The sequence below is a fragment of the Gracilinanus agilis genome, chromosome 1 (genome assembly GCF_016433145.1).
Source record: "Gracilinanus agilis isolate LMUSP501 chromosome 1, AgileGrace, whole genome shotgun sequence".
In the NCBI taxonomy this organism is placed as follows: domain Eukaryota; kingdom Metazoa; phylum Chordata; class Mammalia; order Didelphimorphia; family Didelphidae; genus Gracilinanus; species Gracilinanus agilis.
Genome location: NC_058130.1, coordinates 62,165,473 through 62,177,068, shown reverse-complemented (window position 1 = coordinate 62,177,068; position 11,596 = coordinate 62,165,473). Strand labels below are relative to the sequence as shown.

At 52.7% G+C, this 11,596-nt stretch overlaps 1 protein-coding gene across 1 annotated transcript in view; it reads right to left on the bottom strand.

Moving 5' to 3' along the window:
• PLXNA1 (plexin A1) overlaps positions 1-11,596 on the bottom strand; it is a 224,964-nt gene that overhangs the window by 106,568 nt on the left and 106,800 nt on the right. Inside the window, exon 3 of the mRNA XM_044676176.1 lies at positions 238-378. Within this exon, the coding sequence (XP_044532111.1) occupies positions 238-378 (141 nt within the window). The remainder of the gene's footprint in view (positions 1-237; positions 379-11,596) is intronic.

Sequence of the window (11,596 nt, the reverse complement as noted above, 5' to 3'; positions counted from 1 at the left end):
GGGAGGACATGGGGGGAAGCAGGCCTGTGTGCCCCTGGGGGAGGACATGGGGGGGAAGCAGGCCAGCAGCGCCCCTGGGGGAGGACATGGGGGGAAGCAGGCCTGTGTGCCCCTGAGGGAGGACATGGGGGGGGGAAGCAGGCCAGCAGCGCCCCTAGGGGAGGACATGGGGGGGAAAGCAGGCCTGTGTGCCCCTGGGGTACGGGGCTCCCCAGAGGGGGCGGTGGGGGCACCCACCTGCTTCTCGGTCATGGCGTAGATGTACTGGCGGCTGGGGCTCAGCACCAGGTCTCTCAGGATGGAGCTGCCCTCGTGGGCCACCACGTTCTCATACTGCAGCGCAGGGCGGCCGCCAGGGCTGGACAGGTCCACCAGGATCTGCAAGAGAGGAGGGTGACGGTGAGACTCTGGGACGCTAGACGGGGCCCCCATAATCCCTTTGGGGGGAGCCGCCCAGGCGAGCCGGGTCCCCTCCATCCACGTAACCCGTCGAGGACGGGCTGTGGGTTCGAATCCTGCCTCCCACACCCCAGGAGCCTCCTCCAGCGGCTCGGGGCAAGTCGGGACGAGATCCCGTCGGTGCGCCCGCGTGTCCCTCCCGGTTGGGTGCCGGGATCAGGACTCGGGATGCCGAGGCTGCGGTGCCCATCCCCAGCCCGGAGGCCAACTCGGTGCCCCCCCCATCGCCGCCCCCTGCCCTCCCACCCCTTCCACGAGAAGCCCCGCCTCATGGGCGTCTTTTCCCATCCAGAAAGAGGGAGCCGGGAGAGGAGGGGCCCCGGCGGCCGCCTTATTAGCATGGAAATGTATTCCAGAGCACAAACAAACTGGGGGCCGCTTAATTAGCGCGCCTCCTGATTCCCCGCCAGCCAGCCCGCGATAACATCAGCCAGGAGTATTTTTAGGCGCTTTCACAAAACAAATGTATTTAATTAAGAGAGACCCCTGAGGAACGTCCCAGAAATGGGAACTTCCCCGCGCACCGCAGGGGCCCGGACGCTGTCTGTCTCGGGGCTGGCCGTGGGGGACACGCGGGGCCTCGGAACCCCCGCAGGGACGGCGCTGCTCAGGGCCGGCCAACGTGCCCCAAAGGGAGGCCGCCCGCGGTGGGGTCGGCCCAGAACGCGGGGCCAGGCACGAGGCCGCTGCGGAGCTGACCCGCGGAAGGAGCCTCCGGGAAGAGGAAACGGGCCCAGGGAGGGCCGAGAGCCCAGTTGGGGGCTCCCTCCCCGGAGCTCGCCAACCTTCCTCTCCGGGCCTCGGTCGCCCTGTCTGTCCAGCTCCGACGCGGGGAGAGGGCCGGGGCCGCTTCCTGATCATCCGCGGGGTGGGAAGAAGGTGGGAAGAGGGTGGGAAAGATCTGGGAGGCTGGTGTGGGGAAGCGGAGGGAGCCGGAAGGCCGAACCTGGGGCTCCCGGGAGGGCCAAGGCTCCGAAGAGGGAGGAAACGAACCGCAAGAGAGCCAGCCTGCGGCCCTTCTCTGTCTGGGAAAGTGTCTCAGGTGCTTCCCAACGAAGAAACCAGGCCAGGGCAGGGGCGAGGAGAGGCAGAGACACAGACAGACAAACAGACAGACAGAGACGCAGAGAGGAAACCCATTCATCCATCCCACCATCGAGGGCTCTGCCATCCTCCCATCGGATCGGAAGGGGCGGCAGCTCTCCCGCTCTCTCCCCTCGGGCCCCCTCCCCACAGTGCCTGAAGGTTCCCGAGACCCTTCCTCACCTCCCTGTGAGGGGGGAGTACAAGCGGCCTTGCCCCACTTTACAGACGGGGAGCCTGAGGCTCAGCCGAGTCCTCCTCTAGGACCCTTATCTGGAATAAAGGCGCCCCCCTCTCTCCCTCCAATCCACGCTCCCCGCAGGTGCCATCTCCCAGGAAGGTGGAACTCCATTTCCTGCAGCCATGGTGGGGGGGGGCTAGACGCTCCCCCAGACGGGGCTCTCTGGTCTTTCCACCCCACCAGGCTCTGAACACTGAACCCCACAACGAGGGCTCAATAAAATCTGCTGAATTAAACTTTATTCCAAGGGGCGGCTTGGTGGGTGGAAGCTGGGTCTAGAGTGGGGAGAACCCAGGTTCAGATGAGCATGCTAGTAAATAATAGCTGAGACTGGATTCGAACTTGGGTCTTCCTGACTAGGCTGCCTCAAATGGCCACAAGGGCTTTACAGAAGGCTCTGAGGAAGGGGTCAAGCAGCGGCCTCTGGAGATGTTGGGAGATGGAGTCTGGGCTCCCTGCCTTTTACTAGCCAGGAGCGCTTGGGGAACTCAGTTCCCTTTCTCAGGCCTCAGTTTCCCTATCTGTAAAAAGAAAGGCCTGGACAAGGATCACCCATTCAGAGCTGGGGGACAGCTTCAAGGCCCTCTGGTTTAACGTTGAATCAAACCAAGATGGAGAGGTTCAATGATTTTTCCTTATTAAACATTTAAAGAAACTGAGGCTCGGAGGTGGTGCTGCATCCAGGGTCACTGGGACAATCAGGGGGAGGGAGATCCCCCTCCAGGGCTACCCTGGAATCCTCTAAGGGGGAAGGGATGAGGGGGAGTCAGCGGGGTGGGAGACATTCCTGTAACCCAATCTGCAAAACAAAGTCTGCCTTCCGAGCTCCCTCCCACATCCGCTCCTGGTCGCCTCGTGCCAATCCCCAGCCCCAGCTCTTAAATCAAACCAGACAGCCGCAGAGCTTGGCTTCTAGGGGACAAGCCATGGCCTAGAACCTCGGGGAGCCCAGGCCAGGGGAGGGATAAGGGGAGACCCCAGTGGGCCTCAGGGAGCTGCCCGAGGAATCAGCGAACCTTTGAACAAGTCTGTGGGGCCCCAAGTCAGAGAGCACGGAGGAGCCCGTGCCAATAAGGACCGTCTGCAGAAAAGCCGGCATGGAGTCTATGAGCACCCTGCCCGGGCCTGGGGACATGGGCTTGCCCTGGAGGGGCGACAGGAAAGGAGCCGCAGCAATGGGGGGCTCAGGCAGGCCTCGCCCATATCTGATCTGCTCTGATGAACCCCAGGCCAGCATGGCACAGAATCCCCAGAGAACCAGCTCAAGGATCACCTCAGCCCCTCTGCGGCAGAATAGTACATAGCTGAGGGAGAAGCCGACGCTGCTGCGCCAGGGTCAACCAACAGGCTGCATAAAAGGGGGGGTCCTGGAGCTACAGTGAGGGTGTGCTGGGCTGGCAGCGCTCAGGGTGGGGGCCCTCCTGCTCCCACTGGGGCACTGACACACACACACCCCTGTCTGACCTTCGGGTCACAGAGGCTGGGGCCACCACCCCTGCAGACGAGCTCCTCGCACACCCAGGGGGGTGAAAGGCCCCTGGCTCCCCTAGGGTCTTGGAGCCACCCCAGCTGCACAGGGAGCAGCGAGCCCTGTCAAGAGTGCCATTTTCCATTACCGAGGACCGTGCAGCCCGAGCCCAGGAACCCACACGAGGCCGCAGAGACGCCGCGGCTGGCAGTTCCCATAAATCCATCTCCCACCTGACGCCCACTGGGATGGAGGGAGGTAAGGAGGCGTGGCAGGCTTGGCAGCTCCCCCCCCCCCCCCCCGCAGCACAACATGGCACAGTCATAGATCCTGCCTCCAGCCAGAGCATGTGGCTCCCTCTGTCCAGGGGGGCCAGGACAAATGCCTCTGAGCAATCAGCCCCCCCCAAATCCTAAAGAAACAAAGCATTCCTCTGTTGCACTGAAAGGAAAGAGGAGATTTCCCTGTGGGCTCCTGGGAAGAAGGAACATTCCTTTATGGAACCCTGGAGAGAAAGAACATTCCATGACAAAACCCAGGGGAGACAGCATCCCCCCCCAGAATCCTGGGGAGACGGTGCTGCTCTCCAGAACATCAGACACGAGCCTACCTGAACTGCCCCAGCCCAGACCCTCTGGGGGTCTCTGCTCCAGGGACAAGCAGTGAAGAAGAGAGATTCAGTGAGGACTTCCAGCCTAGGCAAGGCACCTCAGGGAACCAAAGGGAAAGATGAGCATCCTCCAAGATGAGAAGATGAGAACTGGACAGAACGGATAACCAAGAACCGAATGCTCGTCAGACAGACCGACAGGTTATGCTGAAGGAGTCCAGAACTCCCTGAGGTGAAGAAAAGGCAGCACTAGATTGAGGAGGGGGAGACCTAGCAACATCAAAAATCCTAGAATTTTAGAAGGTACCTTAAATGGCAAACGGGCAGTGAGGTGGATTAAGAGACAGAAGGTCCTGGGTGCAAATCTGGTCTCAGCGACTTCCTAGCAGTGTGCCCCTGGGCGAGTCACTTAACCCCCATTGCCTAGTCTTTATCAGTCTTCAATACCCAGTATCCATTCTAAGATGGAAGATGAAGATTTAAAAATAAAAAGTCAATAAGTTTCATCTCCTGCCCAATGCAGGAATCTCTTCTGATGGATGGCCAGTCTTCTTGAACATTTCCATAGACGAGGAAATCACTCCCTAGCTAAGGCAGCCTGAACCAGTATGGAACGATGAATTATTATAGCTACAAATACAGAAAGACAGAAATCAGGCTCCCCCAAGTCTGACATGGTGCTAAAACATGGCGGCAATAATGATGACGGTGATGACGATGAGCGTCTATTTCTAGAGCGCTTTACGGTTCTAGTACTTCAAGGCTACGGCAAGGTGACAGAAGTGTACTCGATGCGTCTCCCTCCTCTACAAAGGCCAGAATTCGTGCATTCCCGATTTTCAATCCAACATGCTTTGCCCTTCACCATCCTGAGTGTGTCCATCAGCCTTGTCCAATAAAGGCAGAGTCTTCATCTCTGACTCGGGAAAATGTCCCCCTCTTCTTCCTCTACCCTTCTGCATTCAGCTGTTCTGAGCTGGGGGTCAGTCAGTACCGGATGCACGGCCAGAGGGAGGCCCACCAGAGGAGATGCTCCTCTGGGAAGAGGCCACAAGGTGGGGGTTCTTAACTTTTCTGGAGTCCTGGACCCCCACTCGGCAATCTGGTAGAACCTACAGATCCCTTCCCAAAACAGTATTTTTAAACACGGAAGATAAAGGACATAGAATTTAAGGGGAAACTAGTGGCACTGAAAATTACTTCCAAAATAAAAATGTTTTAAATTCACAGAACCAGGGTTAAGAAGCACTTTGTAAGACAGGCTAGAAAGTGGGCTCAGGGAACGCTTCATGTGCTGCCCCCGTGTGCACAGGCCTGTGCTGGGGAACAACTCCCTCTTTTCAGACCTCGCAACCTAGTGCTAGGAATTCAGCAGAACAACAGAAGTGGGAGAGAGGCTGGAGATGGAGGACTGCCTGAGTTCAGGAGTTCTAGGCTGCCAATGAGGAAAAGGAGAGGCCTTCTGGGCCCACCAGAACCAGAACCAGGCCTAGGAGCAGCAGCTGCATTTCCAGGCTGGAAGGACAGGCTTAAATACACACATATGTGTCTATGTACAGGTATGTGTGTGCTTCTACATCCATGTAGATGCACAGATGTGGACTTGCCTTCACTGTGAATCGTGGACGTACGCCGGTGCGGACAGACCAAGCATACGGTTAGAGACAGAGTGGTGAAAGACATTGTCCTCTCCTGTGCAATGACTGGGGAGGACGATTTCTTCGGGTTCTAACCACGTAATAATTCTATGCCTTCTCATATCACCAAAAAGTCCTGGTGAGCAATGACTCCGCCCAAGGCACGAGGGTGCTAGTAGAGAGTCTGAGAAGAGATCTCTGCCCTCTGGCCCCGCTGGGAAGATGGCCCGGGAGCCCTCAGAGGGGAAATCCTAGGGAATGGAGAGAAAACCAGGGGAAGATCTCGGGCTCCCTCCAAGTGCCCTCTGAGAGTCCTTTCCTCCTTCTGGGCCCTTCCTTAATTCTTCTGCATGTATTTGTGAGTCCACAACAAGCGTAAGAATGGAATTTTACAAGGGAGGCTCTTTCCTTTTCTCCCACCTCAGTGTCCTGCCACTGATACTTAGCAGCCGCTCCATGAACTGAACGAACTGAAAAACACAAAACCTTCAAGAATGCAGCCAATGGATCGACAAGATGACGTTCCTTAGCACTCCCGGGTGTCCAGCCCTGGGCGGGCTGAGATCCCCTTCAGTGACCACAGACTCCTCTGGATTAGGTTTTGCTGAGTTTCCCTGCATGTCCTAAGCTCATGCAAACAGATTGTAGGGGAGGAGAAGGGAGCTGGGAGACGGCTGCCCTCCTCCAGGACGGATAGCATCATGATGGCACAGTCGGACGAGCAGGGAAAGGTCCAAAGAGCGAGGGGGGAGAAGCAGCCCTGGGCTGCAAGTCAGGACATTGGGGTTCCAGGGGACCTTCTTTCCACTTCATTTTTCCCTCTCTGTACAATGAAGGGGTAGGAGTAGACACTCTAGGATTCCTTCCTAAGATTCCTAACCACTTTACAATTCTATTAGATATTTTTGATGATCAGTCATAATTACTGGGCATGAGGATAGAGGTGTGAAGAGTCTAAGCAAAGGTCTCTGTGCTCAAGAGCTTCTATTCTTGCTGGAAAGATGGATGAGGAGCATGCAAAGAGCTTAATTTAAATATCCCTGAATTTGGGGCAGTTAGGCAGCACAGCAGATGGAACACCAGGCCTGGACTCAAGAAGACCTGGGTTCAAATCTGGCCTCCAACTTCCTAGCTGTGTGACCCCAGGCAAGTCACTTAATCCTGACTACCTAGTCCTTGCCACTCTTCTGTCTCAACACTGATAATAAGCCAGAGGCTAAAGGTTTATATGTGAGTGTGTGTGTGTGTACATATGTTCATATACATGAATCATATGTCTAAGTAGAATCAGACCAATTCCTTGGAGCAAAGAAAAGATCCAAATGAGAAGAAATCTAAAAGAGGAATAATGAGGAACTGATGATATACGGTTTAAAAAACCCAAACCTGAACCATTTAAACAAGTAACTAATAATACAAATGGGAAATAAACAAAAACAGTATGAAGACCAATCATAATAATTTGTACAGTTTAACCAATGTAAATCCCCCGCCACAACAAGAGGACCAAGTGAGCCCCCCCAAAGTGCCTTCGTCAGCCAGGAAAGATGGCAGCCAAAGGAAACTACAGTTTAGGATGTAAACTCATTTGTAAAATCCTCTGAGGAAGGCTAATACATGAGTATAAGCAATACTATCCCAAAAAGCAGAGAACAATAGTGGGCAAGAGAGGCTTAGCAGAGTTAGCCTGGAGTATTTAAGGAAGAAAAAAAAAAGGAAGACAAGCAGGAAAAATGGAAAAGATCTGCAAAGAGGATGTGTTTTCCCCATCAAAAGCAGCAAAGTCATCACACTTGGGACTTCAATCTCACAATCCTGGATGTACTTAGAATAGGGAAGGGAGACAATGGACAAAGAAGGGAAAAGCTGTAAATTGTGAGGGCTTTGAGAGATCGATATACAAGATATGAAAGAGGAAAAGATAACAATTTGGCGGAACAAATTATGGTATGTGAACATAATAGAACAGTGTAGTGACATAAGAAATGACAAAAGGGATGGCTTCAGAGACACTCTGCTGACAGTCAAATACTTGTAGATTAACATTTGGGGAAATGCCTATGAACTGATGCAGAGTGAAGTAAGCAGAAAAGGGAGGGCGATTTATAGAGGAAAGACAAAAACAACTTGGAAAGGCTTAAGAATTCTGATGAATGCAAATAACTAAGCACAACTCCAGAGGGCTGATGGGGAAACATGCCACCCACCTCCTCAGAGATGAGGAGGGACTCCAGGTGCCAAAGGACATAGCAAATTGCTTTGTTTCAGCATGCTTATTCGTTGCAAGGATTGCATTTTTCTTTTTTAGTGGGGGGTGAGGGGGGAGGATGAGAGGGGATCTAGTATTAAAGCACAGACTGCAAGCTGAACACAGACTCCCTGTAGACAGAGAGATCCTTCCTCATGACACTATGCTACCTGCAGAATGCTGCAAAAAAGATCTCTCCAAAGACCATCCACACAGAAAATGCCAAACAATTAAATAGTCACTGCACAAATCATGGCGTGCACTTGGATGGAAAAGCTGTAGACTTTGTCCATCGGTGGTAACAAGAGGTGAGACAGACAGTACAGAGGCAGCCTGCACTGGACCAAGAGTTGAACTCAAGAGGAAGAGGGCAGCAGGCTGGACTGAAAAGCCTATTTAATGCTCCTTGAGATTCTCCCAGAAAGAAAGATCCCTCTTTTCAACACCAGTATCTTACCAGGGTCCCTGTAAAGCAGTGACACATGGAATCCAAGTCCCCAAAGGAGTATCCCACCAAGAATAAGAGAGAGGCACATGCTAGGTGGGAACCATGAAAAGGGTCACCAGAGAAATAGAGGATGGGAAAAGAAAGGCTGGTCACCTGAGTAGGGATGCCAAGGGGACAGCCAGGAGGGAGCCTGGATACTCTTGAGATGTCGGGGAAGCAAGCTCAGAATCACTGGGGCACAGGAGGGGGGAAGGTCATTGGATCAGATCAGTTCCAGTTGTAGACCATCAAAGGATGCTCGCCTGCAGAAATGGGAAGAGCTCTGAACTGGGGTGAAAAAACCTAATAGCTTTGTCTAGCTTTATCATCTCGGGCCTCAGTTTCTCTATCTGTAAATGATGAGGATAAAGTGATCTCTAAAGTCTCTTCCAGCTCTGAATCCTTTTAAAAGCTTTTCAAACCTTCAAAGCCCTTTGCCAATTTAAGTAACTGAAAGTAGGGGACAAGTAAAGGAGGACAGGCGCAGAGAACTGTAGGCATTTGGAGGAAAAATCTGGGGAGGCTGAGGAGCTGAGCCTTGAGCAAATAGGGCCTCGACAGGGTGCATTCCAGGAGAGGGGAGGGAAGAATTCACATGTTCTAGGCTGGAGGAACGGTGAATAAACCTGTTTGGCTGGGGAATTCAGAGGAGATAAGGCAAGGCTAAGAGGAGCCGCTGGATCCCTGAGTGGCTCCAGCGGTCACCTGAGCCCGGGAGAGGTCACTCGTCCTGCCTGGTATGTGACAGTATGCGGCTGTCCTCCTGCCTCCCCCACAAAGGGCTGTCACTTGCCGAAGTGCAGCCTGGGTTCCAGGCTGGGGTACAACGACAGAAGGAACTGATTTCATGTCAGAGCCTTAAGTGTTGGGGACTCAAGTTCAACATATAAATTTATGCAAAATAGAAGGTAATTAGGCCTGGGATTCAGAGCCCAGAACCTCCTGAAAGGTGTCCAGCCCCCCACTGATCCAGACAGGCTACTCATCACCTTCCAACTAACACCCGGTTAATTGTGGGACCTTGCAGCAGCAGAGGAGGGAGGGCACTCATCACAGGCAAAGCCCAGAAAACCTCCCTTTCCTCCTTCCTTCTAAGAAAATAAAGACTCACAGATCACAGCTTCAGACCTCCAGGATCCCCTCATTCTACAGACGAGGAGACAGAAGTTGGTGGGGGCCAAGGGTTTGCTCAAGATCACTCAGGCAGTCCAATCGACCTCAGAGGCAGAATTTAAGCTCCACAGAATAGCCCAGAGAACCCAGAACTGGCATTGCTACTTTGTGTGACTTTGGGCAAATTCCTTGAAATCTGAGTCAATTCCAATGAGAAAGGACTGTGGGGGGGGGGGTCCCATTCCCTTCACTGTACAGTAAGGAAACCAAGAAAACCGAGGCCCAGAGCAGAGTCACCAAGAGTAGCTGGTTATTAATTCATCCAACAGTATTTGCTAAGTCATTGAGTCAATAAAGAGTTATTAAGCACCTTCTTTGTGCAAGGATTGTGTGAGGGATGCAAAAAGAGCCAAAATGAGGTCCCTGGCCTCAAGGAGCTCCCCGTCAAATCTAGGGAGACCACAAGGGCCAGGCCCCAGACGAGATAACTAGAAAATAATAAAACAAGGGCAGATACTGGAATTAAGGGGATTGGAGTGGGACCTGGAAGGAAGCCAGTGCGTGCTTACTCTGCAGCCTATGTCCCGGGCGCTCCGGATCCCCCCACATTAAATGAAACCGTCCTCGAGGAGCTTCTGACGGGGGAAGCACCAGGCCCTTCAGTGGGCAGGGAGACAGCAGCACTCCTGAACTGTCCCGAGGCACCCCCCCCCCCCGCCATGCTTGTGGGACAGAAACAGACTCTCGTTTGGAAGATTCCAACATGGGTGAGTCACCAAGGTTGTGGTATTTCAGTTTTTCACCCTTATTTCATCAGGAGCTCACTTAGGAGCACCCACCCATTCCTCCAGCTCTGCGGTTATCTGCTGGGAAGATGAATTTATTCATTAGATGGACGAGTATGGGCAGATCTTCCCATCACACTTCCCGATGGAAGGCCAGAGGACGAGAGCCAAGAGACGCTGGGGGGAGAGGTCTGGCAGGAGGACCGCCGTCACCAACTTGCCCTCTCCCCTGGGGCAAGTCCCTTCCCTGACAGGGGCCTCTGGAGAACCTGAAGCAAAATACTGCAGCCAGGTGGTGCTGTGCTCAGAAGTTGGGCTTGGAGTCAGAAAGACCCAAGTTCAAATCCTGCCTCAAACACTTACCAACTGGGCCCTGTGTGAGCCCCTGACTTCTGCTTGCCTCAGTTTCCTCATCTGTAAAATGGGGGTGAATGACACCACCATCTTGCAGAGTTGTTATGAGAAACAGATGAGCTTATAAATGTAAAAGCATTTAGCACAGTGCTTGGCACAGAGAAAGAGCTAGATAAATCGTTAGCCATTTGCTGTTGTCGTATCTCTTAATGTCTTTCCAGCTTTAAATCCAATGATTGTAGGTTCATGACTGGTATTCACTACGTACCTCCTAGGTGCTTAGACAGAAGTAAATGACTGATGAATCAACAAGCAATGCCCACAAGATTCTAGGCTAGTTGAGATTTTTTTTTTAAATAAAAAAAAAAGGGGGCAGCTGGGGGCTCACTGCATTGAGAGCCAGTCCTAGAGATGGGAGGTCCTGGGTTCAAATCTGACTTGACACTTCCTAGCTGTATGACCCTGGGCAAGTCACTTGACCTCCATTGCCTACCCTTACCACTCTTCTGCCTTGGAGCCAATACACAGTATTGACTCTAAGGCAAAAGGTAAGGGTGATAGACAGACAAATGAAAATTCATGACAATAAAAATGGTTGTTCAGTATTAAGGGCAATGAAGATGATGAATAACTGAGAGGCATCATGGCATGCCATAGTGGATAAAGAGTTGGTCTTGGACCCAGGAAGACAAAAGTTCAAATCCTGCCTCTGATACATACTGGCTTTAAGACACTGAATGATGCTCTAAGAGTATGTAAGTTGAGGTGTTGGTAGAAACTCTGGACATCCAGGAATTCCCTATGGCAGGGAAATGACAGGTCTGGTCCCTGTCCCACCTTCTAGAGGAAGCCCTTCTTCATTCTGCTGCCTTCTAGGATTATTTCCTATTTATCCCACAAGCTTTATGGATGGACTAACAATCTCTACAGATAGGAATGACTAAGTAAGTGAGGAGGATCTTAGAAGAATGCCCCTCTAGGCAGGGGTACTCAGGGAAGACTTCATGGAAGAGATAGCACTGGGGTGTGTTTTTTGAGGAAAGTTGGGCTGAAATATGCAGAGGAGGAAAGTGAGAGGAAGGAAGGAGGCAGGAAAGGATGACATGTTTGG